Raw genomic sequence first — 27,959 nt, forward strand, 5'->3', positions numbered from 1 at the left:
TGGATAATTATCTGAAGAGAAAAGATTTTCAGGGGAGCAGGACAGGATGAGTTGCTCTTACAGAGCCTGTATGGGCATGGACTGAATGGCCTCCTCTTGTTGTGCAGCCATTCTATGAGTATGTACTCTTCTCAACAAGATCATCAGCTCCAAGTTACTAACCAAACAACTAAATCAACAGAACTCCCCACCAAATTCACATTGCGGTCAAATTCGGAACAGGTTTGAAGAAAATCCATTGTCATTAAAGACATACAGATTGATAAACCAAAGAGAAAATGCTGGAAAATCTACTGTAGGGAGAGAAAAGAGCTAACGTTTTGAGTCCAGATGACTCTTTCTCAAAGCCTTAGATTGATTATGTCTATAAATGTTTTCAATAGACTTTCCCCTTCTCTCCCTTCCAAACCTAGGATTTTTTATTCATTCTTGGGATGTTGGCATTTTTTGCCCATTCCTCACTGCCCGCGAGAAGGTGGTGGTGAACTGCCTTGTTGTACCGCTGCAGTCCATGTGGTGCAGCTATACCCATAGTGCTGTCAGAGAGGGAGTTACAAGGTTTTGATCCAGCAACAGCGAAGGAACGCTTTATGTTTCCAAGTCGGGGTAGCGTGTGAATGAGATTAAATTGGAAGTAGTGGTGTTTGGGAAACGTTGCAGAGAGAGCCTTGGGCAAGTTGCCACAGGTCAACTTTTAGATGGTGTCAAGTACTGCCGCTGTGTGTCAGTGGTAGAAGAAGTGAATGTTTAAGTAGGGTGGCAGCGCAACACTCTAACATGAGAAAAACATGGGTTGTAATTTCTTTATCTATGTGATTCGGCTAATGGAAAATAGTCATCCGAATCAGATTATTAATCATACTAATAATAATAATAAATAATAATAATCTTTATTATTGTCGCAAGTAGGCTTACATGAACACTGCAATGAAGTTACTGTGAAAATCCCCTAGTCACCACATTCCGGCATATTGAGGGAGAATTCAGAATGTCCAATTCACCTAACAGCACGTCTTTCAGGACATGTAGGTGGAAACCGGAGCACCGGGAGGAAACCCACGCAGGCACGGGGAGAACATGCAATGCTCTACTGTGGTACGGCGGGCGTGCGTCACTGTCAGGGGTGCTCTGAATACCTGTCTTCCCTTTCACTGAACATAAAGGATTCCATTGTATGATTTAAAGAGCAGGAGACTTCGCCCTTGTATTCTGGCCATACTTATCCTTCGACCAACAGCACTAACTAACCTGGGGCGGAATTCTCCGCTCCCCACGACGCTTGGGAGAATAGCGGAAGGGCCTCCCGACATTTTTTGCAACCCCCGCTGTTCTCCCCCCCCCCCCCCACGCTCGCCCCGCGCCCCGAATCGGCGCTCGCCATTTTTCACGGCGAACGGCAATTCTCGGAGGCCGATGGGCCGAGTGGCCGGCCGTTTACGACCTTTTCACGACAGCGGCAACCACACCTGGTCGCCACCGTCGTGAAACGGGCGCCAGAAGCCCGTTTGGGGCTTCTAGGCGTCCAATTGGCACGGCAGTACCACGGCCGTGCCAAGGAGGGCAAAGGCCCGCGATCGGTGCCCACCGATTGCGGGCCTTGCATCCAAAAGGGACGCACTATTTTCCCTCCGCCGCCCCGCAAGATCAAGCCGCCACGTCTTGCGGGGCGGCTGAGGGAAAAGACGGCAACCGCGCATGCGTGGATTGGTGCTGTCCAACCTGCGCATGTGCGGCTGACGTCATTAGACGCGTCAGCCAGCGTCATGCTTGGCGCGCGGCCGAGGTGCCCGGGGCCCCGCTCCTAGCCCCGACCGGGGGGGAGGGGGGGGGGGGAGAAATCGGGTCCCGTGAGGGGGCGTGGAGGCTGCCGTGGGTGACGGCCTCTTCCACGGCAGCCTTCCCGATTCTCCGCCGTTGCGGAGAATCGCGCTCCTGGTCTTTTGTCAAAATACTGTTTGTGATGGGGCAGTACTGGGTAAGAATTGCTTGTCACGATTTCCCTCTTAACAGGGACTATATTTCAAAAGAATCCAAAGGCTGTAAAGTGATTTAACTAAATTAATGCAAAAGCAAATATCAGGGACATCAGAGATTCTAACATGGACAGTGATGCTAACAAATTGAAAACTTCAAGTACCTTTGAAATGTCTGTTGAAAGATTTGGTCGAAGTTCCTTGAACAGATCAGGCAGAGAGTCTTGCGAAATTAGATCATTGCAGCCACATAAAGCTACCCGAGTATAGTACAGGTCACCCAGCAATAGGGCAGAGGGGTCAGACGGTGAGTTTCTGAGAGAATGAAACCAATGTTAAAACCGGTGGGCCTGATTTGTCAAATCCGGTAGGCGACTGTACACGTCACATTAAAAGCATCGCATTTTTACTAAAAAAAATCAAAATGCCCAGCACATGACAACACTTCATTACTGCACAGCTTTGCACAACTCCAGTATGTAGTTTGCTTGCCATGGCAAGTTGTACAAATACTCTATTTCATAGAATTTACAGTGCAGAAGGAGGCCATTCAGCCCATCGAGTCTGCACTGGCTCTTGGAAAGAGCACCCTACCCAGGCCCACACCTCCACCATAACCCCCATAACCCAGTAACCCCACCCAATACTACGGGCAATTTTGGATACTAAGGGCACTTTAGCATGGTCAATCCACCTAACCTGCACATCTCTGGACTGTGGGAGGAAACCGGAGCACCCGGAGGAAACCCACGCACACAGGGGGAGAACGTGCAGACTCCACAGGCAGTGACCCAAGCCCGGAATCGAACTTCGGACCCTGGAGCTGTGAAGCGATTGTGCTAACCACTAAGCTACCGTGCTGCCCGTACTAGGCTACCATGCTGCCCGTATTTACCTCCCAACAGCTGACATAAGGTATGAAACGCCACTTACTATATTCTAAAACACAAGCAAAATACTGTTGATCTGAAATTAAAAACAGGAAGTGCTAAAAAATCTGAGCAGGGCAGGCAGCTCTGTGCGGGGGGGGGGGGGGGGGGGGGGGGGGGGGGGGGGGTCGGAAGGAGAGAGAGACAGAGAGAGAGATAATGCTGAGTTCAAATAAGAATTATATTGAACTTGAAACATTAACTGTTTCTCCCTCCGCAGGTGCTGCCTGACCTGCTGGGTTTTTCTGGCACTTACCATTTTTACACCAGTTTATTATACGTTCTCATTGGACTCAACAAATTCTCAATCCCAAAATGCAATTCATGGCTCTGAAAGATTTTCAAGTCATGTCACAGTAATTAAAGAAATACTTACTTCATCAAATTCCTTACACGTTCTACAGGCAGAAAGTTGAGAATTTCCAAAGTCTCGGTTAGGCTCAGAAGCGTACTGACTGCTTGACGGGCAACGTACGTCCATCCTATCAAAATAAATATAGGCCCAGCCATGGATAACTAAAACCAGTCATGGACAACCCAATCCAAAAATAAAGAAATAGGTTCATCAAGATTTCAGTGGAGTTAAGGATCAGCAAGGTGGGACAGGAGCCTGTCTGAGCATATCCATCCAGAGTGACATTATACATTATCCATTGCAGCATCTTAACTATTTCTAATACGGATGTAGGTATCTACCTCAATTTTCTTTGCGAGAGGAGCGAGGGAAGAGAGCGAGCCGGGGGTAAGGGATGGGGGGTGGGGGAGGGCTTGGGAAGAGCCAGTGAGGACCAAGGAAGAGAGAGCAAGCAAGCAAGAGGGCGAGGGAAGAGAGAGAGAGAGCGAGCAGGAGGCGAGGGAAGAAAGGGTGAGTGAGCAGAGGGCGAGGGAAGAGGGCGCGAGCAAGCATGGGGCGAGAAGAGAGAGAGAGAGTGAGCAGGGGCGAGAGAGGAAAGAGCGAGCGAGCATAGGACGAGGGAAAAGAGCACGAGCGAGTGATGAGGGAAAGAAGAGCAAGGCTGAGAGAAAGGGAGACGGAGAGAGGGATAGAGTGTACAACATTTTTCAAAACCTCAGGACTTACCAAAGAGTTTCACAGTCAATGGAGAACTTTGGCACAGCAATGGTTAAACAGTATAAAATAAAACCACTAAACTTCCCTTTCTAACAGCAAACTACTGACCTTCGTTTATGGAATCACCTTCTTCAAGTACAGCCAGTAAACAATTAAGAAATGACTGAACGGAGACCAACACGTCTTCTGTTTTCATTGGCCTGCAAGAAAAATTGGCATAGTATATGTTGCTGAAATAAATGAACTGGAGAACTGCAGTGAAACTGCAGAAATGTACCTCAGCTGCTGAAAGAGAATGATGGGAGTTGTAGACTTCAGAGCATAACTGGTCTAGCCACGCATGGTAGCCCTAACCGCCTCCCTTGGGCTCTGCACCCTTAACCCACAGGTGGCACGGCGCTCCTATGACCCGGATAACTACGCTGCTGGGAATATAACCCCTAACTGGCAGGTCAAGGCTGGACCATCAGGAGCTGAGAGTCAGGCTAATGGTATGTCTGTAAAAAATGCCATCCGTATAGGAACAAGACGAGACGAGGCGAGCCTCATGAAACAACTCACAGCAGAGCAAGGAGCCTGAAAGAAAACCAGAAAATGCTGGCAACACGCAGCAGGTCTGGCAGCATCTGTGGTGAGGGAAACCGAGCTCATGTTTCAGGTCGGTGACCCTTCATCAGAATATTTTCCTGGTTTCATTTCAGATTTCCAGCATCTGCAGCACTTTGCTTTTGCGACACAAGTGGACAATTTGGCCCAGCATAAAGACATCCAATTTTTTAGTCTGTTACAATTTGTGGCACCCCCCCAATCCCCGCAACCGTTGGCAAGATTTAGATACGGATCAATATGTTTTGTTCAAAGTAGACAACGTTTGAGATTCAAAACACTTGCAGAAAGAATAAACCCATAAGAGCAAACAAAATAAACTTCATTACATCGGGCCAGAGAGATCAAAATAATCTCTAACATTCAGTGTTAATGTGAGGTACATGTGAATTAATAGACAAACTGTGGTTGAAGGCTCCACTCTGCACAATAAATGCACTCACCAGATGTCAGCAAACACTGTGAATCAACCAATCTCAATAAAACTCTTATCGTTCCCAGAAAGAATTCCAGCTTCAGCTTCGAAGATCTAACCTGGAAATTCTCTCCAAAAGTCAATACAACTGGAAAGATGCCAAACCCACCTTGCAGGGTTTTAATCTCATCTCCCACGATTCTGCCCCCCCTGGATTTCCGAGTCTGCCCTCAACTCACAACTTCAGCTCTTTGTACGCACTGAGCTGAAGTCTACTTTGCAAAGGAGTACCTTTGCTCAAACGGTCCACAGCACTGAGTCGCCAACCTTTGGCTGCCTTCTTCACTTAAAGTCTGCACCACGCAGCCCTTTTCCTGCTTGAAGCTTGTTTCACTGCTCCCCTCTCTTCCAACCAAAATGGGACATCTCCTTTGGGGCCACTTCATTCCCCCTGCGTAGGACTCTAGTTTTACATGGCGCTCCTCGTCCCGTTGCCTAACTTAGATTGTCACACCGTTTTGACCTGACGCACCTGGGTCCAAAGAACCTAAACATGCTGATCTGCTCATAGACAGCCCACTCCCGGCCTGCACATAACAAAGATTATGAGGTCCATCAGGAATTCAAGTTCCGGACCTCCACTCTCAACAAGTTTAAGTATAGTTTTCATAACAAGTCCAACCACCTACTTTCTCCCTGTAATGCTGAGAATCTGTCAAGTACACATCCAACTTGCCTTTGAAAATTCCTATGGAATTTGATTCCACCATCCTTTTAATCAGCATGGTCTGAATAAACCATCTGCGAGAGTCAAAAAATCTTTTCCCACTCGTTCTTCTGCAATTATCTTTAAATCCATGATCCCTCATTACCGATCCACGTACCATTTACTCTTAACAAAACCCGTTGTGATTTTGAACACCTCCAGTAAATCTCCCTTTCACCTTCTCTGCCCCAAAGAGAATAATCCCAACTTCTGCAGCCTCTCCAAATAACTGAACTTCCCCCACCAACCCTCAACCTTGGTACTATCCGAGAAAACCTCCTCAGCACCCTCTTCAAGACCTTGATCTCCTTGCGAAAGCGTGGTGCCCAGAATTGGGGACAATATTCCTATTGAAGTCTAACCAGAGATTTGTCAAGGTTTAGCATGTTTTTGTTATGAATGCTCCTGTTTAAAAAGCAAAGTATTCCATCGGTGTTCTTCACTGGCATCTGAGCTTGCCCTGCCATTTTCACAGACTTGTGAATATGCACCCTCAGGTTCTTCTGCTCTTTCAGTTTCCCCTCCCCATTAAAATAGTACCACAAATTATAAATTGTGAGCAATGACAATCTGCTGGACGGGTCTCTGATCAGAGTCAAGTATTTCTTTGAAACAGCTGACAGAAGTAGATACGAGTTGCCCGATGTCCCCACTTGGCACACTCTAACCAAACACAGGCTGGGAAATTAAGACAGAGAGTAACTGGGCTGCCCAATGAGTGTGCAAAGATCAAATACTTTGAAGTCCACCCTTTGACCGCATAGATAAGAGTGCCCAAAATGCTTCTCTCACCTGATATGAGGAAGAACGACAAGAGCAGCCCAGCTATGTGCAAGACCATCTTCATCTTCAGGTAGATGGAGCAATGACAGGATGAAGTCTAAAACCAAAGTAACCGGTCCTCCAGCCTTCACACCATTGGAATCATTTTCATCACTCAAATGGGAGCTGGAAAATGTTTAAAATGCATTTATTTGATTAGCATGAAAGGCCAGAGTACAAACACACCAATGCCGAGCTTCCTGAAGCTTTAGACATTCCAAAAATCACACTTTAGATAATTTATTACACAGAATGTGCAGCACAGAAAGAGGCCGTTTGGCCCAAATAAACCGTGCTGGTGTTTACGCTCCACACGAATCTCCTCTCAATCCATCTACCTCACCCCAGACTTTCAGCTCACCTTTCCCTTCCCTTTTCTCTCCCGTACTCAGCTAGTTTCCTTTTGATCAAATCTATTCACCTCAACCACTTGCTTTGGTAGTTCACACCGCCTTCACAGAATCATAGAATTTACAGTGCAGAAGGAAGCCATTCAGACCATCGAGTCTGCACCGGCTCTTGCAAAGAGCACCGTACTCAAGCCCACACCTTCACCCTATCCCCATAACCCAGCAACCCCACCCAACACTAAGGGCAATTTTTGGACACGGAGGGCAATTTAGTATGACCAATCCACCTAACCTGCACATCCTTGGACTGTGGGAGGAAACCGGAGCACCCGGAGGAAACCCATGCACACACAGGGAGAACGTGCAGACTCCGCACAGACAGTGACCCAAGCAGGAAAGTAAATTCCTCTTATTTTCCTGTTGGATTTATTACTAACTATCTGGCTGCTAGTTTTCAATTCCCCCACAAATGGAAACACTCGCTCCAAAACCATAAGAAAAAAGAAATATGTGGATGCTGGAAATCTGACTTAAAAAACTCAGTGCAGGAATTACTCAACAGGTCTAGCTTTATGTTTCGAGCCAAATATGGCTTCTCGAGCTTCTTTTGTCAGCATCTACCCTGTCCCATTCACAAGCTTAAAGACCTCCACCAGGTCACTTCTAAATCTCTTTTGCAAAGTAAAAATCCCTAACGGATTCAATCTTTCCCAAAACTCCAAACTTTCAGTTCTGGTACCATCTTGTAAAGCTTTTTGGTACTTGCTGCTATGTCCTTTTTATATAGAGAATACAGAATTGTACACAGTACTTTGCAGTACAGCCTGATCAAAGTCCAATACAACTTCGCTACTTTTCAATTCTATCCCCCAGTAATAACAAATCGACAATGCTGCTTTTAATGGCTACACCCCTGGATTCCTTTGATCTTTTATACATAGAACATACAGTGCAGGAGGCCATTCGGCCCATTGAGTCTGCACCGGCCCACTTAAACCCTCACTTCCACCCTATCCCCATAACCCCATCTAACCTTTTTGGACACCACGGGCAATTTAGCATGGCCAACCACATAATCTGCACGTCTTTGGACTGTGGGAGGAAACCGGAGCAACCGGAGGAAACCCACAGAGACAGGGAGAGAACGTGCAGACTCCGCACAGACAGTGACCCAGCAGGGAATCGAACCTGGGACCCTGGCGCTGTAAAGCCACAGTGCTAACCACGTGTGCTACCGTGCTGCCCTCATCCCATTCAGTTATATTTCCCACAGTATGTTTCTGTTTTTCCCCAAACGTGTGCCACCTCAGTTACTTATTGTAAAGTTCATTTAACCGCTCAGCTGTAGCATCATTGGTGAGCAGAGGGCAAATCAGTTTTTTTACATGTCGGTTCAATTTTTTAATAACAATTCAAAACTTGTGCCAAGTCCCTCTGAATACAGAGTTAACGAAGCATCGTTTCACATGCATATCACTGCATTGAAAGGGACTGAAATATTATAAACAAAATTAAACCATTTGGCAGTTCATGCTTTGTATTACACCTTGACACAGGCCAGGATTATAGACAAATCACAGAATTACACACTCTCCCAACCCCCTAACGAGATTCGATCATCACCTTCAAGATAAACGGATACGTGCGGCTTCTCAGGAATATTAACCTCGCAAATTCATACACCTCTGCTGTGGATTCCAGAGCTGACTACCGGCTGGCCTGAGCCTCTCCATTTACTCAATAATCCATTATAACGACCACATCACCCTGCATTTAAATAACCTCCAACATAATAAAACATCCATTGTACTTCACAGCGGCATGATCAGATTAATACTGACACTGGGCCACAGGGGGAGATCTCAGGACAGGAAACAGAAAATGCTGGAAACACTCAGCAGGAGTGGCAGCATCTGTAAGGAAGAGAAAAACAATGAAAGCTTCCGGTCGATCACCTTTCATCTGCATCAGCACCGGTGCTGCCAGAAGGCTTGCTGAGCATTTCCTGTTTTTGTATCAGGCTTTTGTCGACGATTCTATAGGCAGTTGGAAGCTGCCAGTCTGGCCATATTTCAATTTAATTTCACTTTAGGAACATAGGAACCGGAGTAGGTTGTTCGGTCACTTGAGCCTGCGCTCCGTCATTCAATACCATCATGGCTGATCAGACACTTCAATACCTTTTACACCCACAATTCCTATAACCCTTTACGTTATGGGAATTGTGTCCCCTGGTTCTAGACACTCCCAACAAGGGAAACATCTTACCTGCATCTACTCTGTCTATTCCTTGACGAATTTTGTAGGTTTCCATACAGAAATTCATTTTGGGTGCATTGCTCATTCAAAAATTGCATATAACTGAATAACAATAACAACCCTATCACAGAGGTCTGACCTTGAATAAAACGTAATGAAAACTATTCAATGAAATGAAAATGAAAATGGCTTATTGTCACAAGTAGGCTTCAATGAAGTTACTGTGAAAAGCCCCTAGTCGCCACATTCCGGCGCCTGTCCGGGGAGGCTGGTACGGGAATGCATTAATATAATCATGATGTGGTGATGCCAGCTTTGGGCACAGTAAGAAGTCTTACAACACCAGGTTAAAGTCCAACAGGTTTGTTTCAAATCGCTAGCTTTTGGAGCGTAGCTCCTTCATCAGATGACCTGATGAAGGAGCTACCCTCCGAAAGTTAATGATTCCAAACTAACTAATACGGAGACAAAGGGGTGATTCTCATTGCTCATGACCCTCTTTACTTTTGTCAAAATTCTTCAAGAGCAAATTTCATCAAGAAAGATACCTTTAAATGCCCTTCCTGCCCGATTCAAGAACCTCTGTGCCCTTAAACTTCCACATAAGAAGTGCCAGGAAAGACATCCATTCTGAACTACAGCCACATAGAAAAATTTCACGATTGTAGGATCTATTCAAAATTTTCTGAGGTAATACGTTCTCCCCGTGTGTGCGTGGGTTTCCTCCGGGTGCTCCGGTTTCCTCCCACAGTCCAAAGATGTGCAGGTTAGGTGGATTGGCCATGATAAAATGCCCTCAGGGTCCAAATTGCCCTTAGTGTTGGGTGGGGTTACTGGGTTATGGGGATAGGGTGGAGGTATGGGCTTGGGTAGGGTGCTCTTTCCAAGAGCCAGTGCAGACTAGATGGGCCGAATGGCCTCCTTCTGCACTGTAAATTCTATAAAACTATGAAACATCTGTCTACGTCCTTTGCTTCGCACATCTGTACAATGTTGATGAGGTGCACCGCCACGAGCTGCGCTATCGCTGTACTCACACTTGTCCTGTGAAGAGCAGAGGATATTTTTCAAATGCCATCGAACCAATGGTCGGAGGCTCAGCTTTGGCCAGAATCAGTTTCACCAGAAGTCCCAGAGTTTCTTCCCTGACAGATGGTTCAGCAATCGCAAAACATTCCTCCACATACTGCAGCAAGTTTGGCAGAAACAGCTACAAATAATAATAAACACTGAAGTTACCAAGAGACCAGTTTATCCACAGGGTTTCCTTTGATTCAGGTCAACAATTTTCCAAGCACATTAGACCACTTTTCTCTTCAGCCAAAACAAACTTTAAAAATACTGCCTTCCATTTTCTTTTCGGTGAAAAAGAATAAAACGAGTGTGAGATAGTATACAAAATTCAGAGATGAACACTGCTGCTTTTGCTGGCCTGCTGGGTTTGAATGTACCGACTTGGGCATTTCCCAGAGCTGTTCCTGCTCTGCCAGAGGATTTCTCAGGGTACCATCCAGTGAATTGATACTGACAGAGTCAGAGCAGGTCAGATGAGCTTCCCTCCCTTCCCCCAAAGCATTTTGAAGCAATTTTGTTCTTTGAAAATCAATAGTGCAAGAGCACACATGTCTCAAAGGGCTGACTCTATTTGGTGGCTATTCCGCTTGTAAATTGCTTTCTTTGCTGGCAGGAGAAATAAGGGTGGTGAAACCCTCGGCACCGACTATTTTTGGCACTGCTGAAGGAAAAATTTCAACAAGTCTTACTGGATAAAGAGTGCCCACCATTGCATAAACATCATTTTTTCACCAACCCACCTCGCACTGACTGACATTCACTGATCTCATAAGACTTTAGGGACTTGGGGAAGTGCCAATGATCCCAATTCAGTGAAAAATTCACATCAGGCTGCTTTGCAAGAGGCTGTGGTCTAGTGCTTTAAGTTACAAAAGGACTTGGTGAAGGGAAGGAGAGTTTGTACTTTGCAAGTGCCTGCGTTTTTAGATGCCTCTTGTAAATTGAACCATACAAATTAATCAGGGTCTCACAATATGTATTCAATTTTTGTCTACTTTTGGGAGGAACCATCAATACAGATTTCAGTGTATTTGATCCGTAATCAGTAATCCCGTTTTTTTTTTTTAATAATTTTTATTGAAAGAGTTTTTCCATACAGACATTTACCCCTACTAATTTTTAAATTATTTGCAACACAATCCCTCTAGGCAAATATCCCTCCCTCGCCCGCCCTCTCGCGTGCCCCATTCCTCCCCCCCACCCCCCCCCCCAAGCAACAACTTAACAAACAAGGCAGCCTACAGTTTCAGACATGAGCAGCGAGCAGACTTGCCCGCGTTACAGTCGTGCATGTCCCCCCACGACCATTGCTGCCCCCCCTCCCCTCCCCCCCATCCCCCCTCCCCTCCCCTCCCTCCTCCCCCTCCCTTCCCCCCCCCCCCTCCCCCTCCCCTCCCCCCCCACCTCTTAAATTCCTCCTCCATCTGTTCCACCAGCCTGGAAAAGTTCAACTTGTGGAGGGTCCCCCAGTTCCTTGCCACCTGCACCCCTAAGTACCTAAAGCTCTTTCCTGCTCGCTTGAAGGGGAGTCTCCCAATTCCCTCTCCCTGGTCCCCCGGGTGTATCACAAAAACCTCGCTTTTGCCCAAATTTAGTTTGTACCCCGAAAAGTCCCCAAACTCTGCTAATAGTTCCATTATCTCCGGCATTCCCCCCTCTGGGTCTGCCACGTACAGCAGTAGATCATCCGCATACAGCGATACCCGATGTTCCTCCCCTCCCCTAGTCAGTCCTCTCCACCCCCCTGAACCCCTCAGTGCCATCGCCAACGGTTCAATCGCCAGTGCGAAAAGTAAGGGGGATAGGGGACATCCCTGCCTGGTCCCTCGGTGGAGCCCGAAATACTCCGACCTCCTCCCGTTTGTCACTACACTCGCCGTCGGGGCCGAGTAGAGCAACTTCACCCACTTAATAAACCCTTCCCCAAACCCAAACCGTTCCAACGTCTCCCACAGGTACTTCCACTCCACCCTATCGAATGCCTTCGCCGCGTCCAGCGCTACCACTATCTCAGCCTCCCCCTCCACTGCCGGCATCATAATTACATTCAGCAATCTCCGCACGTTCGTGTTGAGCTGCCGCCCCTTCACGAACCACGTCTGGTCCTCATGGATTACCCCTGGCACACAATCCTCTATTCTAGCTGCCAGGATCTTTGCCAGCAACTTGGCATCCACGTTCAGAAGCGAGATAGGCCTATAGGACCCACACTGCACGGGGTCTTTATCCCGCTTCAATATCAGGGAGATCAGAGCCTGCGACATTGTCGGGGGCAGAACCCCCCCCTCTCGCGCCTCATTAAAGGCTCGTACCAGTACCGGTCCCACCAAGTCCACATTTTTCTTATAGAATTCCACCGGGAACCCATCTGGCCCCGGCGCCTTCCCCGCCTGCATCTGACCTATTCCCTTGACTAGCTCCTCTAGCCCTATTGGCGCCCCCAGCCCTTCTACCAGCCCCTCCTGGACCCTTGGGAACCTTAATTTGTTTAGGAAGTCCTCCATTCCCCCTCTCCTCGTCGGCGACTCAGACCGATACAACTCCTTGTAAAAATCCCTGAAGACCCCGTTCACTTCTTGCCCCTTCTGCACTACCTTCCCGCCCCTCTCCTTCACTCCCCCAATCTCCCTAGCCGCATCTCGTTTGCGAAGCTGGTGTGCCAGCATCCTGCTCGCCTTTTCCCCATACTCGTAGACCGCGCCCTGTGCCCTTCTCCACTGCGTCTCTGCCTTCCTGGTGGTCAGCAGGTCGAACTTGGCCTGCAGGCTGCGCCGTTCTCCCAGCAGCCCCTCCTCTGGTGCCTCCGCATATCTCCTATCCACTTCCAATAGCTCCCCCACCAGCCTCTTCCTCTCCTTTCTTTCTCTGTGTGCCCTTATGGAGATCAGCTCTCCCCTGATCACTGCCTTCAGGGCCTCCCAGACCATCCCCACCTGCACCTCGCCCGTGTCATTCAAGTCCAGATAGCTCTCAATGCTCTTCCGGACCCTTTTACACACCTCGTCGTCCGCTAACAGCCCCACATCCAGCCGCCACAGCGGGCGCTGGTCCCGCGCCTCCCCCATTTCCACATCCACCCAATGTGGTGCATGGTCAGAGATCGCAATGGCCGAGTACTCAGCTTCCCGTACCCTCGGGATCAGCCCCCTGCTCAACACGAAGAAATCGATTCTGGAGTACACTCTATGGACGTGGGAGAAAAAGGAATACTCCCTCGCCCTCGGCCTACCAAACCTCCATGGGTCTACTCCTCCCATCTGCTCCATGTACCCCCTCAGCACTTCTGCCGCTGCCGGCCTCCTCTTGGTCCTTGAGCTCGATCTGTCTAGCCCGGGGTCCAGCACTGTGTTAAAGTCCCCCCCCATGATCAAGCCCCCTGCCTCCAGTCCCGGAATGAGGCCCAATAGGCGCCTCATAAAACCCGCGTCATCCCAGTTCGGGGCATATACGTTGACCATCACCACTTTCTCCCCCTGCAGCTTACCCTTCACCATCACATACCTACCCTCCTTATCCGCCACCACCTCCTCCGCCACGAACGACACCCACTTTCCCACCAGAATCGCCACCCCCCGGTTCTTTGCGTCCAATCCAGAGTGGAACACCTGTCCCACCCACCCCCTTCTCAGGCGAACCTGGTCCGCTACCTTCAAATGGGTCTCCTGTAACATTGCTACATCAGCCTTCAGTCCCTTCAGGTGTGAGAATACCCTTGATCTCTTGACCGGCCCATTCAGCCCCCTCACGTTCCAAGTAATCAGCCGGGTAGCGGGACGACCCGCCCCCTTCCCCTGCCGATTAGCCATGTCCTGTTCCCTGCTCGCCCCGGGTCGACCCTCCCCTTCTGACCCGCAAGTAATCCCGTTGAGTGAAACAAATGGCTTTGAATGTGGAATCAGCAATGCTGAAAGCTTGCTATTAATTATGTGTTTCAAATTTACCTGTTCAAACTGATGCATGGTAAACATCTCCTCGGAGAACTCCAGAATCAATGCTCTCTCAAACCCACTGCTGAAAACCTGCAATAGAAAATTAACTTAAAATCTCTTTACCTTTCAACAAGCAGTCAACAAGATGTGAAAACACCTCCATCTTCAGTCATAGAATTTGACCATCGGTTAACAGTGGGGGGGGGAACTCTCCACCCTGACCCCAGTGTCTTCACCTTTGTGAGGCCTGGAGTCGGAGCGCCCAGAATCGACCGCCTTTACATTTCAAGGACGTACCTGTTCGCAGATCTGCAGGGTCTTCATTACCCTCTGCAGGCACTGCCCGTCTTTTACCAGGACCTTCCCAAAGTCTGCAATTGGTCATCTTGCACCTCAGCTCACTCCCTGCCCGTCAGGAGTGGTGCCTATCAAGGAGCCGCTACTCAGGGATCTGCCCCTCCACAATACAATTTTGAGTGGCTGGCGGAGGGGTGAGCTGTGGCTGCCGGGGTGACCAGGATCGGGGACGTGCTGGGTGGCAGAGGAGCGTGCTGGATGACACCCCACGAGTTAGCACAACGCATGGCGGCGGACGTCCGGCTCGTGGCCAGTGCCACCCAAGACCTCAAAACGGTCGTGCTCGAACCAGACTGTCTGCCCCTCTTGCGCGGCTACATTCGCGACCAGCTGTCCCTAGAAAGGGAGCATGCGGTGTCCACGGGCACCATCGAGGTCTTACGTGCCTGGTGGGCATCGCAGAGGTTGGGGTGCTTTATTGAACCCTTTAATTGCACTCTCATTTGATGTTTTAAGTTTCCATTGATCTTTGTTACATTCGGGCAGTGCCCCATGCAGGAGCAGCTCTCTTTGCTATGTCCCCAATTTGGTTCCTTTCCTTTCTTCTATTTAGGTGACCTCAAAAGAGTGGCCAATCCACCTAATCTGCACATCTTAAGATGTTTCCTCAGCCAATCAATCAGAGTTGACTTCCCAATCAATCAACACCCTTTTCTCTTGCAGGATAAATTGTGTTTGTTTTAAATTTGGTATTCTTGCATTTGTCTTGATGAGAGCAAGATGAAAAGCTTCAGCAAATGGTTCTCTTTTCAGTAATATTATCTTTTTTGTGCCATGCTTAGAGTCAATGCAAAGCAGCATAATCAATGCAAAATTCTAATATAACAAAGGGTATTCAATATCTGGTTAAATAATTGAAACATGCAAGGGCCTGTGAACCTAGAAATGACCCCATTGACAGAATGTATTGAAAAAATAATCATGCTTTTAGTATTTTGTACAGTAAAGGAGAAACAATCAATTACCTTTCTAGACGCTTCTTTGATCAATGCTTTCGGCAGAGTAACATTCTCAGCCTTGAGGAGGGTGGAGAGTACCTCGAGCAAAGTCTTACAGCACGGTGCTGCCATCTGTGAATCCTGCAGCATCTGGATCAAGGTCTAAAGAGGATTGGCAGGATCAAAACAAAACAGGTCTGGTTTTACTGTGTGGAGGGGTGAAATCAATTTCAAGTCCATTGTGGAGAGAATGAAGACAATGGTGTTAATTGTATAGTGATTGAGTGTTTAATTGTATTGAGCTTGTGAGCATTAACTGGGGATCTGAAACTGTATTTGTTGGGTTTGGAGATGCATGTTTGTCCCAGAGTGTTGAAAGAGTTTGCTAAGGAGAGAGTAGAAGCATTGGTGATTATTTCCGAAATTCTATAATTCTGGAACGGTTCCTGAAAATTGGAAGGTAGCACATGTCACCCCTCTATTTAAGAAGAGAGAAAATGGAGAACTATAAACCTGTGAGCTTTACATCGGTAGTAGGGAAAATGTATTATAAAGGATGTGATAAATGTACACTTGGATAGCAATGATCTAATTCGCATAGTTGGCATAGTCAACAATGAATTACAAATGAGAAATCATGTTTGGCAAGCCTGTTGAAATTTTTTGAGGGTGATACCAACAGAATTGATGAAGGGGAGATGGTGGATGTAGTATACTTGTATTTTCAGAAGGCTTTTGCTGAAGTCCCCCACAGGTGGTTGGTTAGCAAAATAGAATTAAAAGGATCATTCTCGCTTTGGCAGGCTGTGACTATAGAGGGGTACCATAGGGGCCCAAGTTGTTCACAATATATATAATATATATATATATCAATAATTTGGATGTGGGGACCAAATGTAGGGCGAGATTCTCCCAAAACGGGAGAAATCGTAAAGCTGGCGTAAAACCCGGGCGGGTTTTACGGCAGCGCGCCCCTTCCCGACGGGGGACCGATTCTGGTCCCCGGTCGGGGCTAGCAGCCCGACGCCGTAGGCTCCGGCAAGACGGGCTTAACGAAAATCGTTAAGCCCGCTTGCCGGAGTTAGCGCCGGCTGACGCGTCATATGACGTCAGCCGCGCATGCGCAGTTTGGAAGACTCAAACCCGCGCATGCGCGGGTGACGTCATCGCGGTTTTGCGCGAAACCCGCGCATGCGCGGGCCGGGTTGCCCCTCAGCCGCCCCGCGAATGGATACTGCGGGGCGGCAGAAGGACAAGTAGTGCGCGGGCATCGGGCCCGCTGCCCGCGATCGGTGGGCACCGATCGCGGGCCCATGGCACCCTTGGCACGGCCGTGCCAATCGGTGCCATGGTTATTAATAGCGAGTTTGTGACGCCGTTTTTACGAACGGCAAGACCAGGTGTGTTTGCCGTTCGTAAAAACGGCGGAAAGGGCTGGGACTTCGGCCCATCTAACAGCTGAGAATCGCTGCCGGCCGTAAAAAAACGGCGGCAGTGATTCGGGTCGGGACTTCGGCGGGGGTAGGGGGGGGAGAATAGCGGGAGGGCGGCAAAAATGTCGGGAAGGCCCTCCCGCTATTCTCCCACCCGTCGTGGGGGGCCGAGAATTTCGCCCGTAATATTTCCAAGTTCGCGCAAGACACAAAGCTAGGGTGGAATTTGCTGTGCGGAAGATGCAAAGCAACTTCAACAGGATTTGGACAGACTTAATGAGTGGGCAAGAACATGACGGATAGAATATAATGTGGAAAAATGTGAGTTCATTCACTTTGGTAGGAGGAATAGATGTGCAGAATATTTCTTAAACGAAAAGAGATTAGTGAGCGTAGATACATAAAGGGACCTGGGTGTCCTTATCAATAAGTCACTGAAGGCTAACATGCAGATGCAGCAAGCTATTATGAAGGTAAATGGTATGTTAGCCTTTAGTGCAAGAGGGTTTGAGTACAGAAGTAGCAAAGTGCTGCTTCAATTATAGAACCTTGGTTAGGCCGCACCTGAAGTCTTGTGACTCTTTGGTTCCTTTATCTAGGAAAGGATATTATTGCCACTGAGGGAGTGCAATGAAGGTTCACCAGACTTGTACCCGGGGAGTCAGGGTTATTCCCGGGATGATGCAACTGTCCTATAAAGAAGGATTGGGGAAACCAGGCATGTATTTCCTAGAGTTTCAAAGAATAAGAGATCATCTCTTTGAAACCTACAAGATAAAAGGGATGGACAGGCAGATGCAGGTTGGGGAGTCTAGAACCAGGGGAGGTGTTTTCATATCCATGGGAAAGTCTTAGGGCCAAGGTGAGGAGAATTTTTGTTCCCCACCCCAGAGGGCTATAGAAGCTCAATGAGTATGTTTAAAGTAGAGATTGATAGGTTTCTAAATACGAATGGCATAAAGGGATATGGGGATAGTGTAGGGAAAAAGGTGCTGAAGTGGACGATCAGCCATGATTATACTGAAGGTGGTCCAGGCTCGACGGGCTGAATGGCCTACTGCTATATTCCCATGTAATATGTGCTTCTGTAAATAAAGAAAGTGTAAAAAGTTAGCCTTCTGTTTTCTCCTTCACCAACCTTCTCTTTCTGGATGAGAATAGGTGGGATTATTCTCCTTAGACCAGAGGAGGTTTAGGGGAGATTTAATAGTGATATTCAAAATTATAAGGCAATTTAAGTGAGCAAGTCGGGAGAAACCTTTTCCAATGGCAAGTGGGTCAGTAAACAAAAGTCACAGGTTTAAAATAATTAGCAAAAGAACAAAATAAGGAGGAATATTTGTTGTCATGATCTGAATCACACTGCCTGAAAGGGTGCCAGATCCAGATCCCACAGTAATTTCCAAGCGGTAATTGGATTTACACTTGGAGAGGTCTAATCTGCAGAATTAAAGCTTGAAAATAGGACTAAATCGGAGAGCTCTTGCAAACAGCTGACAGAGGCACGATGAGCCAAATGGCCACCTTGTTCACTTAACGATTCTACAATTACAGATCTCACCTCACAGACCTCCTCAGGTTGGGTAACCTTTGACCCCTGCCCACTTTCCAACAGCACCTGGTATATCTGCAGTAAACGTTGGATTTGTTCAGAGCCTTGCTGCCTGTCGTCACAGTTCAATTTGCTGCGTAGGCCCAGGATACATCCCTATCAACGACACAGAGTGTTAATTGTTCATTTTTTAATTACAGAATATCTTCTTAGAATGGGCCCGCCACACACACTCCACCAACATAATGTTTGCTTCGAATTATATTGGACCTTCTGCTTTCATCTCTCGCTTGTGAAACTGAAACTTATTCAAAATCATTTCCAAATCAACTTTTTTAAAAAACAGACATCATCAATTATTATAAAGAGAGGATCAGCCAGTGTCCAGCATGATGGCATCATTTTCTCATAGCTTATTCATTTTAACACAACACAATCAATGACTCTAGGCTGCCTCTGTGGTCCATCCCACTAAAGAGTAGGAGATGGTGGCATAGTGGTAAAGTCGCTAGACTAATAATCCAGAGGCATAGACTAATGTTCTGGCAACAGGAGTTCAATTCTCAACTCAGCAGCTGAGGGCCAAGATCGAACCGGGTCCTCGCCGCTGTGAGGCAGCAATGCTAACCACTGCACCACCATGCTGCCCCCATCCTGTACATTGATCACGGCTAATCTACCTGACCTGCACATCTTTGGACACGAAGGGACAATTTCACATGGCCAATCCATCGAACATACAAATTTTTGGACTGTGGGGAGAAACAGGAGCACTCGGAGGAAACCCATGCAGACATGGGGAGAACAGACAATCACCCAAGGCCAGAATCGAACCTGGGTCCCTGGTGCTGTGTGGCAGCAGTGCTAACCACTGTGCCGCCCACCTAAAAGGATAGAAGGGAACTTGGTTTCGTGTCCCACCTGAAAGCCAGCACCGTGGACAGTGTAGCACTCACTTGGTACTGCAACGGGATGGTCAGATTGGATGATTAGATAGTTATTTGAATATAAACAATGTGCAGGGGTATGAGGAAAGGGCAGAGGAATGGCACAAAGCCATGATGTTCGTTTGGACAGCCAGTGCAAACACGATGGGCTAAAAGGCCTCGTTCTGCGCTGTAACAATTATGTGATATATAGCACATTTTACAATCAGGTGTGGGACTTGAGCACACATTTGTCATTTGTAATGAAGTACTAAAGCCATCAACAAAAAATACCTCCCTGACACAAGAGTCAGTATAATTGCACTCTTTGACTAATCTTAGTAATCACACTTGGAAAAGAAAAAAAATGAAGCCAGGTATTTCATAGATCCTGACTCAGTCTGTAAAGCAGTGCAATTAAACTCAGTGACTTTCTTCAGTTTTTACTTTGGAGCAATTTGATTCTCTTGAAGAGTCATTGCAGCAGAATACATTATGTGATCATAGGAACAGAAGAATGCCTTTCAGCAACTTGATTCTGTTTCACCAGTTAGGTCACAGACAATCTATATCCTAACTTCATTTACTCACATTGGTTCAGCAACGAAAAACACCCTTGCTCAACAAAACTCTATCCATCTTGGTTTCGTGAATTTTCAATTGACCCCAGTTTCTTTGAGTGTTCCATATTTCCAATAACCTTTGTGCGAAAAATTGTTTCCCAAAATCACCTCTGAAAAGCCTAGCTCTAATTTTCATCTTCTGCCACCTTGTTCTGGGCTTAGAAGAAATAGTTTCTCTCTATTTACCCGATCAATTATTTCAATCATGATAAGCTAATCAATTAGATCATCCCCTCAAATGAAAGTATGCCAGGTCTATCCAGCCTGTCCCATAATTTAAGCTTTTAAATCCCTTGCCTCTTTATAGTCCTTATTAGACAATGCATCAAGTGAGCTGTTATGAGCAATGCCACCAGAGGTTTTCTAGCACCTTTCAATACCAATAAACTTACTCGTAAACAGCTCCAGATTACATCAAAGTGTTCCTTGTCGACGTAGGCTGCACAAGACTTGGCCATGTGGCCAACTGCTTTCCCAACGATATCCCATGGTAGCACAACATCCGGCTCTGTGACAGGCCCCAATTTCTGTAAGACAACAGGGAAAACCTGCAAAACAGGAAACAGATCTTTACAGCTCTCAATGTCAGATCATTTTCTCTTTTCTAAATGAATAAAACTGCAAGTTGATGCTCATAGCCTTCCCCATGAAAGAATCCTGCACAATCCTCTGATAAGATTCTACACAGTATTTTGGGTTTATATTCGCCATTGTTTTCTTACACATACACACATTCATTTTTCTAACATATTTACACATACACCAGAAAAGGATAACAGATGCAGAGGAACAGCACCCAGAAGCCACACACCGTCGTGACTTGGAAAAATATCGTCATTCGTTCACTGTCGTAGGTCAAAATCTTGGAACTATCCTCCTAACAGCACTGTGTACATACATAGTCTGCAGCAGCCCAAGGCTCACCACCATCTCTGAGGGCAGTTAGAGATAGGCAATAAATACTGGCCTAGCCAGTGACGCCCACATCCTGTGAAAGGATAAAATAAACTATGGGTGACACGGACAAACGCCAATTCATTCAAGCTGACTCAGCTGACTGTGTGACAGTTAACTGCTAATAACCTGAAGCCGGAATAGGGCCTCAATAAGTGTTGATTAATTAAGAAGCTAAACCCAAGGATGACTCATCACAGCACTCTATATAAAAAAAGGACTGTTTTAAGCACTCACAGTTAGCCCACTTGCAGTTGGAAGAGAGCTTGGTCCTGAATGGGACAGTCGGAGTGAGTATATTTGGGAATTTGGAGCAAAGTGGGAGTTCGGTGCAAAGGGTGCAAAAGCTCTTTTGCTTTTCTCTTTCTAACCTTTTCCCCCTTCAGAAAGTGGCACTTGTTGAGTGCTGTGAAACAGCAGCGCGGGAACAAACAGGCAACCGCGAGGTCACAAGAAACTGGTAACTTGATTGACCGGTAAGTGTTCAGTGCCAGGAGCAGTGTGTGAAAAACCTGCACCTAGAATAAGGGAAAGTTAGGGCCTAATGTAAGTAGTCGAAAATAGAATAAAGTTAACACAAGAGAAGCATCCTAGGGTTTAAAACAGTGCACAACTTAATTCTCTAATAAAATATAAAAGATCAGGAATAAATAATTTAAGTAATTAATTAATTTAAACACATTAAGGATGGTAGGACAGGTTTTGTGTCAATGCTGCAGCATGTAGGAGCAATAAGCGTTTGCGGTTTGAGGAGCTTCCACTCAGACTGATTGAGCTGGAAGTTGAGCTGCAGACACTGCGACACATCAGGGAGGGAGGGAGTTACTTGGTCATTTTGTTGCAGGAGGTGATGACGCCCCTTAGGATAAGATAGGATATTTTGAGAGGCGGCACGGTGACACAGTGATTAGCTCTGCTGCCTCAGGGTGCCAAGGTTCGTTCCTGGCCCTGGATCACTGTCCGTGTGGAGTTTGCACATTCTCCCCGAGTCTGCATGGGTCTCACCCGCACAACCCAAAAATGTGCAGGGTAGGTGGATTGGCCATGTTAAATTGCCTCTTAATTGGAAAAATCAAAATAAATAAAAGGATAGAAATTTCTGGTTTGGAACGTGGTCAGGAACAGGAGGGCGTGACTGCAGCTGAGGCAGGTCAGGGGACCCAGAAAGCAGGAGCATCAGCCTCTGCAATTGTCCAACAGGGTTAAGGTTCTTTCAGCCTGTTTAGATGAGTGGGGAGGACTGCAGAGTCGATGAGCTGACTGACCATGGCACCGAGGTGCAGGTGGGGGGGTGGAGCACACAAGATTGTCATGGCAGCAGGGGACAGTATAGTGAGGGAGACTGACATTGTCTTTTTGTAGCAAGGAGTGAGAGTCCAAGCGGCTGTGTTGCCTGCCCTGTGCCAGGGTTTGGGACATCTGCTCTGGGCTGGGAAGGAACTTGCAATGGGAGGGAGAGGATACTATTGTCATGGCCCCTGTAGGTACCACAACATAGGTAGAACAAGGAAAAATATTCCGTGTACAGTTTGAGGAGCTCGGCACTAAATTGAACAACAGAACTTCCAAGGTTATAATCTCAGGATTATTACCCGAGCCACACGCAAATTAGCATGGGTACATAAAATTAGAGAGATGAATACGTGGATTAAAGACTGGTGCGGGAAAGTGGATTTCAGTTTGTGGGGCACTGGCATTGGTACTGGTGAAACTGGGGGTTGTGCCATTGGGATGGCGTACAATTGAACGTGCTGGAACCAGTGTTCTTGCAAACCGCTTAACTAGGGAAGTAGAGAGGGCTTTAAACTAAATAGAGAGTGGTGGATAGTTCTGGAGAGGGGATAGGAAAGCTTACAACACAACATATTGCACCATTTAGATAATGATACCCAGAGTGTAACAGGAAGGGGCAGTGTACAAATATAAAAGAAAAACTGCAATAGTATCAAAGGGGAGGGGGAACAGAAAATGGTAAAAAGACAAAAACTTTATGGCTCTTTACTTAAATGCACATTCAACACAAAATATATGAATTAACAGCACAAATTGAGATTAGTGAGTAGTTACGAGGTCAAAGTGATCACAATTGCGATACAGTTTAATCATTTAAAGACATTTGCATTGGTTTAGATCCTCTCATCCATCCAGATTCTTCATGTGAAGAGAATTCATTTTCCATTCTAAAATTCCAACCAGTTCCCTAATGGCCCTTTAGAAAAGGAAACCTGTCATCCTTACGCAGTCTGAGCCTATATGTGACTCCAGTCCCACACCAACATGATTAGCGCTTAACTGCTCTATGTTGTCAATGGTATGTTAATTATATCAAGGCTAAGATACAAGGACGAAGGGCACTGAAGTATCTTCAGCACTTTCCCCCCCGCCCCCCAAAATGATATTTAAATTTGATTTTGTAAGTTTAATTTGACGTTTTGATATATTTTTGTTGCAGTGCCCCGCTATGGGTGTCACCCCATCATTTTTGATTAACTTATTATAGAGTACAAAGAAAGACGTCACTCCCAAAATTAGATTTTAATTTGAGTTTGTAAGCTTCCTATGAAATTTAGATTTTTCTTTTCTGTTTGTCCCGTCAGGGCTGTTACCCCTTTTCATTTTTGATCTTTTGCTGAATTTATTGATTTTTGTTTTCTCATAGTATAAAGACAAACTTGTGCCCCCCCCCCCCCCCCCCCCCCCTCATGATATTTCAATTTAATTTGGCTTCTTTTCGATTCCTTTTGGTTAAAATCCCCCTCCAAGGAGTGGCGCTTTAGTTAATTTGATTTGTTTTGCTTAAGAGTACAAAGAAAGGTTTAATATCTCAGCTGTGGCTCAGTGGGCAGCGCACAACTGTGAATCATAGGATTCCAGGTTCAAATCCCACCAGGGCTTAAAACACGACAATCATTGCCGACACTCCAGAGGTACTGTCCATTTTACAAGATGGACACAAAGGATGTCACATTACTGTTTATAGGGGTTGTTCTTCAATCAAAGCATTACCTTGGCAGCACATGAGTGGAAGGTATTTTGGACTCCTCTGCACACATCAAAAAACAGCTGTCCCACACCCTCAGCCTTCTCGGAGTGCTGCTCCAGGTCAGCAAACATGAAGTTGAAAAGGGCATTGTGATCAGGAGCCTGCATATACATAAAAAGGAATCAACTGTTACATGAAGAAACAAAGACCTGCATCAATACAGTTCAATGGAAAAAAACGCTTTAAAAATCCTGCTGCACTTTCTTTCTTCAATATGATAAGAACACAATTTACAAGTTTGCATTTATATAGGGACTTTAACATGGCAAAAGATACCGAGATGCTTCACAGGAGTGTTGGCAGACAAACGCTGACACTGAGCCACAGCAGTGATATTAGGACAGGTGACCAAAAGTTTGGTCAGAAATGTATGTTTTAAGGAGTCTTACAGGAGATGTAGGAGGAAGTTCAAAACTCGAATGGCAAGATGGTCAAAGCTAATACACTGGAATTCATTCTTTATTCACTTACAAGATTTTGGTTACATAGACAAACTGCATAATGTATTCCTCAATTCATTTATTCATATTTTATATCCACACACATTTCGCACATGCAAAAGCACCAAATACAGTTAACAAGTGAAGCCCCAGCAGCTGAAGGCACACGCTAATCCCTGGGGTGAATCATATGAAAATAAACTCACCTTTCTCATCAAGAAAGCAAAACTTTCAGCTGCAAAACATCTGATGTGTTCCTTATTGTGGCCCAAAAGTGAACTGTACAAGCTAAAAACGAAGAGAGAAATTATATTACCTGCAATAAACTCTCACAACCTGACAATTGCTGTTTCACACTTTGTCACAAAACATTCTCCTCCTTAACCAATGTCCCAAAACGGATGACGTGGTCACTCTGAATGTGACCATGCTGTGTGCAAGCTGCCTGATTAGTTTCCGTACATTATAACCATGTCTCCACTTTATCTAGTTTTCTTCACTGGCTGTGCTGAATAGTTTCAAGTTTGTTCTTCCATTATGATTGATGAGACCAAACACCTTTAATTCTCATAGTCTGGACAAACTTCTGACTCCCCAATTTGTGTTCCTTATATCAGTTTATTACACATGGTGCAATGGATAGTCCTATGATTTGTTGTTTACCCAAATATATTGTTTGCCATCTGGAAAGTGATGTGTTGCCTGTGACAGAGAAAGATATTCTGTCATTGCACTGCTTAAAAAAAAAATCACCCAGTCCACTAACTAAATATCCCCCCCCCCCCCCACCACCACCACCACTGATGCACAGTGGCAGCCCTGTGTACCATCTAAAAGATACACTACAACAACCAACAACTCACCAAGGATGCTCATGGAGCACATTCTGAACCCATGACTGCTACCATCTAGATAAATAAGGACAACAGACACATTGGAACCTCACCACCTGCAAGTTCTCTCCAGGCCACTCGGCATTCTGACCTGGAAATGTATCGCTGTTCCTTTATTGTTGCTGGGTCAAAATCCTGGAACGCCCTCCCTAACAGCACTGTGGATGTACCTACACCATAAGGCAGCTCACCATCACCTTCTAAAGGGTAATAGGGATGGGCAATAAATGCTGACAGAGTCAGCAATGGCTACATCCCATGAACGAATAAATAAAAGAAGTCTCATGGTGCAAAACATTCAACTATTTATCAAAGCAGAATGTGTATATCTCAAAACATGTTAGCATAAAACAGGTATTGAATATACGTCAGTGCCGACTACCCTGTTTTCAACCTCTTTACTTAGGTTGAGAATACCAGATCCTGCATAAAAATGAAAAACTTCACTAGCTGAGGCTAAACAAACGATATTTAATAGCCTGAAGAGAAAAATGAATGCACACCTGTAAATGTCCGTTATGTCCTTCACCATAAGTCTCCAGAGGTGTTTGTACAGGTAAGAGAGGCACGTGAAGGACCACTCTAACAGCTCTGTGTCTTGTGTGTTCAGCAGGGAGGTTATAATTACAAAGAAGTCTCTGAAGTGAGGATAGAAATCCCTCTGCAGATCTCTGGCCAGCTGTACCACCAGGCTGTAGTATAGAATCAATCAACAGCAAACATCACACCACCACTACCGTACAATTATATAGTACTTCTATCATAGTAAAAACAGCCCAAAGCACTTTCTAGTAAGCATTAACAACCCTTGACACATAAAGTGATATTAAGGCATGTGACCAAAAGCTCAGCCAAAAAATTAGCTGATCTTCTAACTCAACTCCATCCTCCTGCACGATCGGCTTGATTCCCTTAGTATCCAAAACATAGATCAATCTCCGTCTTGAATATACTCAGGCATGGAGGGTCTGGGGGCGCCAGTTGAGCTTGAGGAGCTGGTTAAAGGGATGGGGAACATGCATTCCCGGCGAAGGCGCCAGGGCCGGATGGGTTCCCGGTTGAATTTTACAAGGCGTATGCAGACCTGCTGGGCCCCCTGTTGGTTAGGACCTTCAACGAGGCGAGGGAGGGGGGGGGGGCTTTGCCCCTGACGATGTTTCGGGCGCTGATCTTGATCCTTAAGCGAGACAAGGATCCCCTGCAGTGTGGGTCATACAGGCCGATCTCACTCCTGAATGTGGACGCCAAGTTGTTGGCAAAGATCTTAGCCATGAGGATAGAAGATTGTGTGCCGCAGGTTAACCACGAGGATCAAACGGGGTTTGTGAAGGGGAGGCAGCTGAACACTAATATACGGAGGCTCCTGAACATTACGATGATGCCGGCGATGGAAGGGGAGGCGGAGATAGTGGTGGCGCTAGATGCGGAGAAGGCCTTTGATAGGGTCGAGTGGGGGTACTTGTGGGAGGTGCTGGGAAGGTTCGAGTTTGGGGAGGGGTTTGTCAGTTGGGTGAGGCTGTTGTATGAGGCCCCGATGGCGAGTGTGGCCACGAATAAGAGGAGGTCGGAGTATTTTAGACTATACCGAGGGACGAGGCAGGGGTGTCCCCTGTCCCCCCTACTTTTTGCGCTGGCAATTGAACCCCTGGCTATGGAACCCCTGGCTATGGCGCTGGGGGATTGGAGGGGGCTGGTCCAGGGTGGGGAGGAGCACCGAGTGTCGCTCTATGCGGACGACCTATTGTTGTATGTGGCGGACCCGGTGGGGGGGAATGCCGGTGGTGAAGGGGATTCTCTGGCAATTTGGGGATTTCTCAGGGTATAAGCTTAACTTTGGGAAAAGCGAGCTGTTTGTGGTACACCCGGGGGACCAGGAGGGGGGGATTGGCAGGCTCCCACTGAAAAGGGCGGAGAGGAGCTTCAGGTACTTGGGGGTTCAGGTGGCCAGGAGCTGGGGGGCCTTGCATAAGCTACACCTCACAAGGCTGGTGGAGCAAATGGAGGAGGAGTTTAAGAGGTGGGACATGCTGCCGCTGTCTTTGGCGGGTAGGGTGCAGTCAGTCAAGATGACGGTGCTCCCGAGGTTTCTGTTCCTGTTCCAGTGCCTCCCCATCCTTAACCCGCATGAAAAAGGCCTTCGGGATAACAGGAGCATTACGGGGTTTGTGTGGGCACACGGGACTCCAAAGGTGAGACGGGTGTTCTTGGAGCGGGGCAGGGATGCCCAACCTCTGTGGGTATTATTGGGCTGCCAACGCAGCGATGGTGCGTAAGTGGGTAATGGACGGGGAGGGGGCAGCATGGAAGAGGATGGAGATGGCATCCTGTGTGGGCACGAGCCTGGAAGCGCTGGCAACGGCGCCGCTGCCACTCCCTCCAACGAAGTATACCACGAGCCTGGTGGTGGCAGCTACCCTCAAGATTTGGGGGCAATTGAGGCGGCACAGGGGGGAGGTGGGGGCCTCGATGGGGTCCCCCGATACGGGGGAACCACCGGTTTGTTCCGGGGAGAATTGTTGGCGGGTTCCTGAGTTGGCACAGGGCAGGTGTCAGGACGCTGGGGACTTGTTTCCATTTTGTATATACGGGGAGGGCGGGGGGATTC

The 27,959-nt window shown here is 46.9% G+C and overlaps 1 protein-coding gene across 1 annotated transcript in view; it reads right to left on the reverse strand.

Moving 5' to 3' along the window:
* The window catches only part of utp20 (UTP20 small subunit processome component), a 141,080-nt gene that overhangs the window by 107,366 nt on the left and 5,755 nt on the right, over positions 1 to 27,959 (reverse strand). The window contains exons 5-16 of the mRNA XM_038780162.1: positions 25,858 to 26,046; positions 24,668 to 24,749; positions 23,985 to 24,122; positions 20,417 to 20,572; positions 18,485 to 18,631; positions 15,518 to 15,652; positions 14,208 to 14,285; positions 10,230 to 10,402; positions 6,554 to 6,709; positions 4,083 to 4,174; positions 3,279 to 3,384; positions 2,138 to 2,288 (exon numbers count right to left, since the gene is read on the reverse strand). Coding sequence (XP_038636090.1) covers positions 2,138 to 2,288; positions 3,279 to 3,384; positions 4,083 to 4,174; positions 6,554 to 6,709; positions 10,230 to 10,402; positions 14,208 to 14,285; positions 15,518 to 15,652; positions 18,485 to 18,631; positions 20,417 to 20,572; positions 23,985 to 24,122; positions 24,668 to 24,749; positions 25,858 to 26,046 — 1,603 coding nt within the window. The remainder of the gene's footprint in view (positions 1 to 2,137; positions 2,289 to 3,278; positions 3,385 to 4,082; positions 4,175 to 6,553; positions 6,710 to 10,229; positions 10,403 to 14,207; positions 14,286 to 15,517; positions 15,653 to 18,484; positions 18,632 to 20,416; positions 20,573 to 23,984; positions 24,123 to 24,667; positions 24,750 to 25,857; positions 26,047 to 27,959) is intronic.

Source organism: Scyliorhinus canicula, chromosome 20, assembly GCF_902713615.1.
Source record: "Scyliorhinus canicula chromosome 20, sScyCan1.1, whole genome shotgun sequence".
NCBI lineage: Eukaryota > Metazoa > Chordata > Chondrichthyes > Carcharhiniformes > Scyliorhinidae > Scyliorhinus > Scyliorhinus canicula.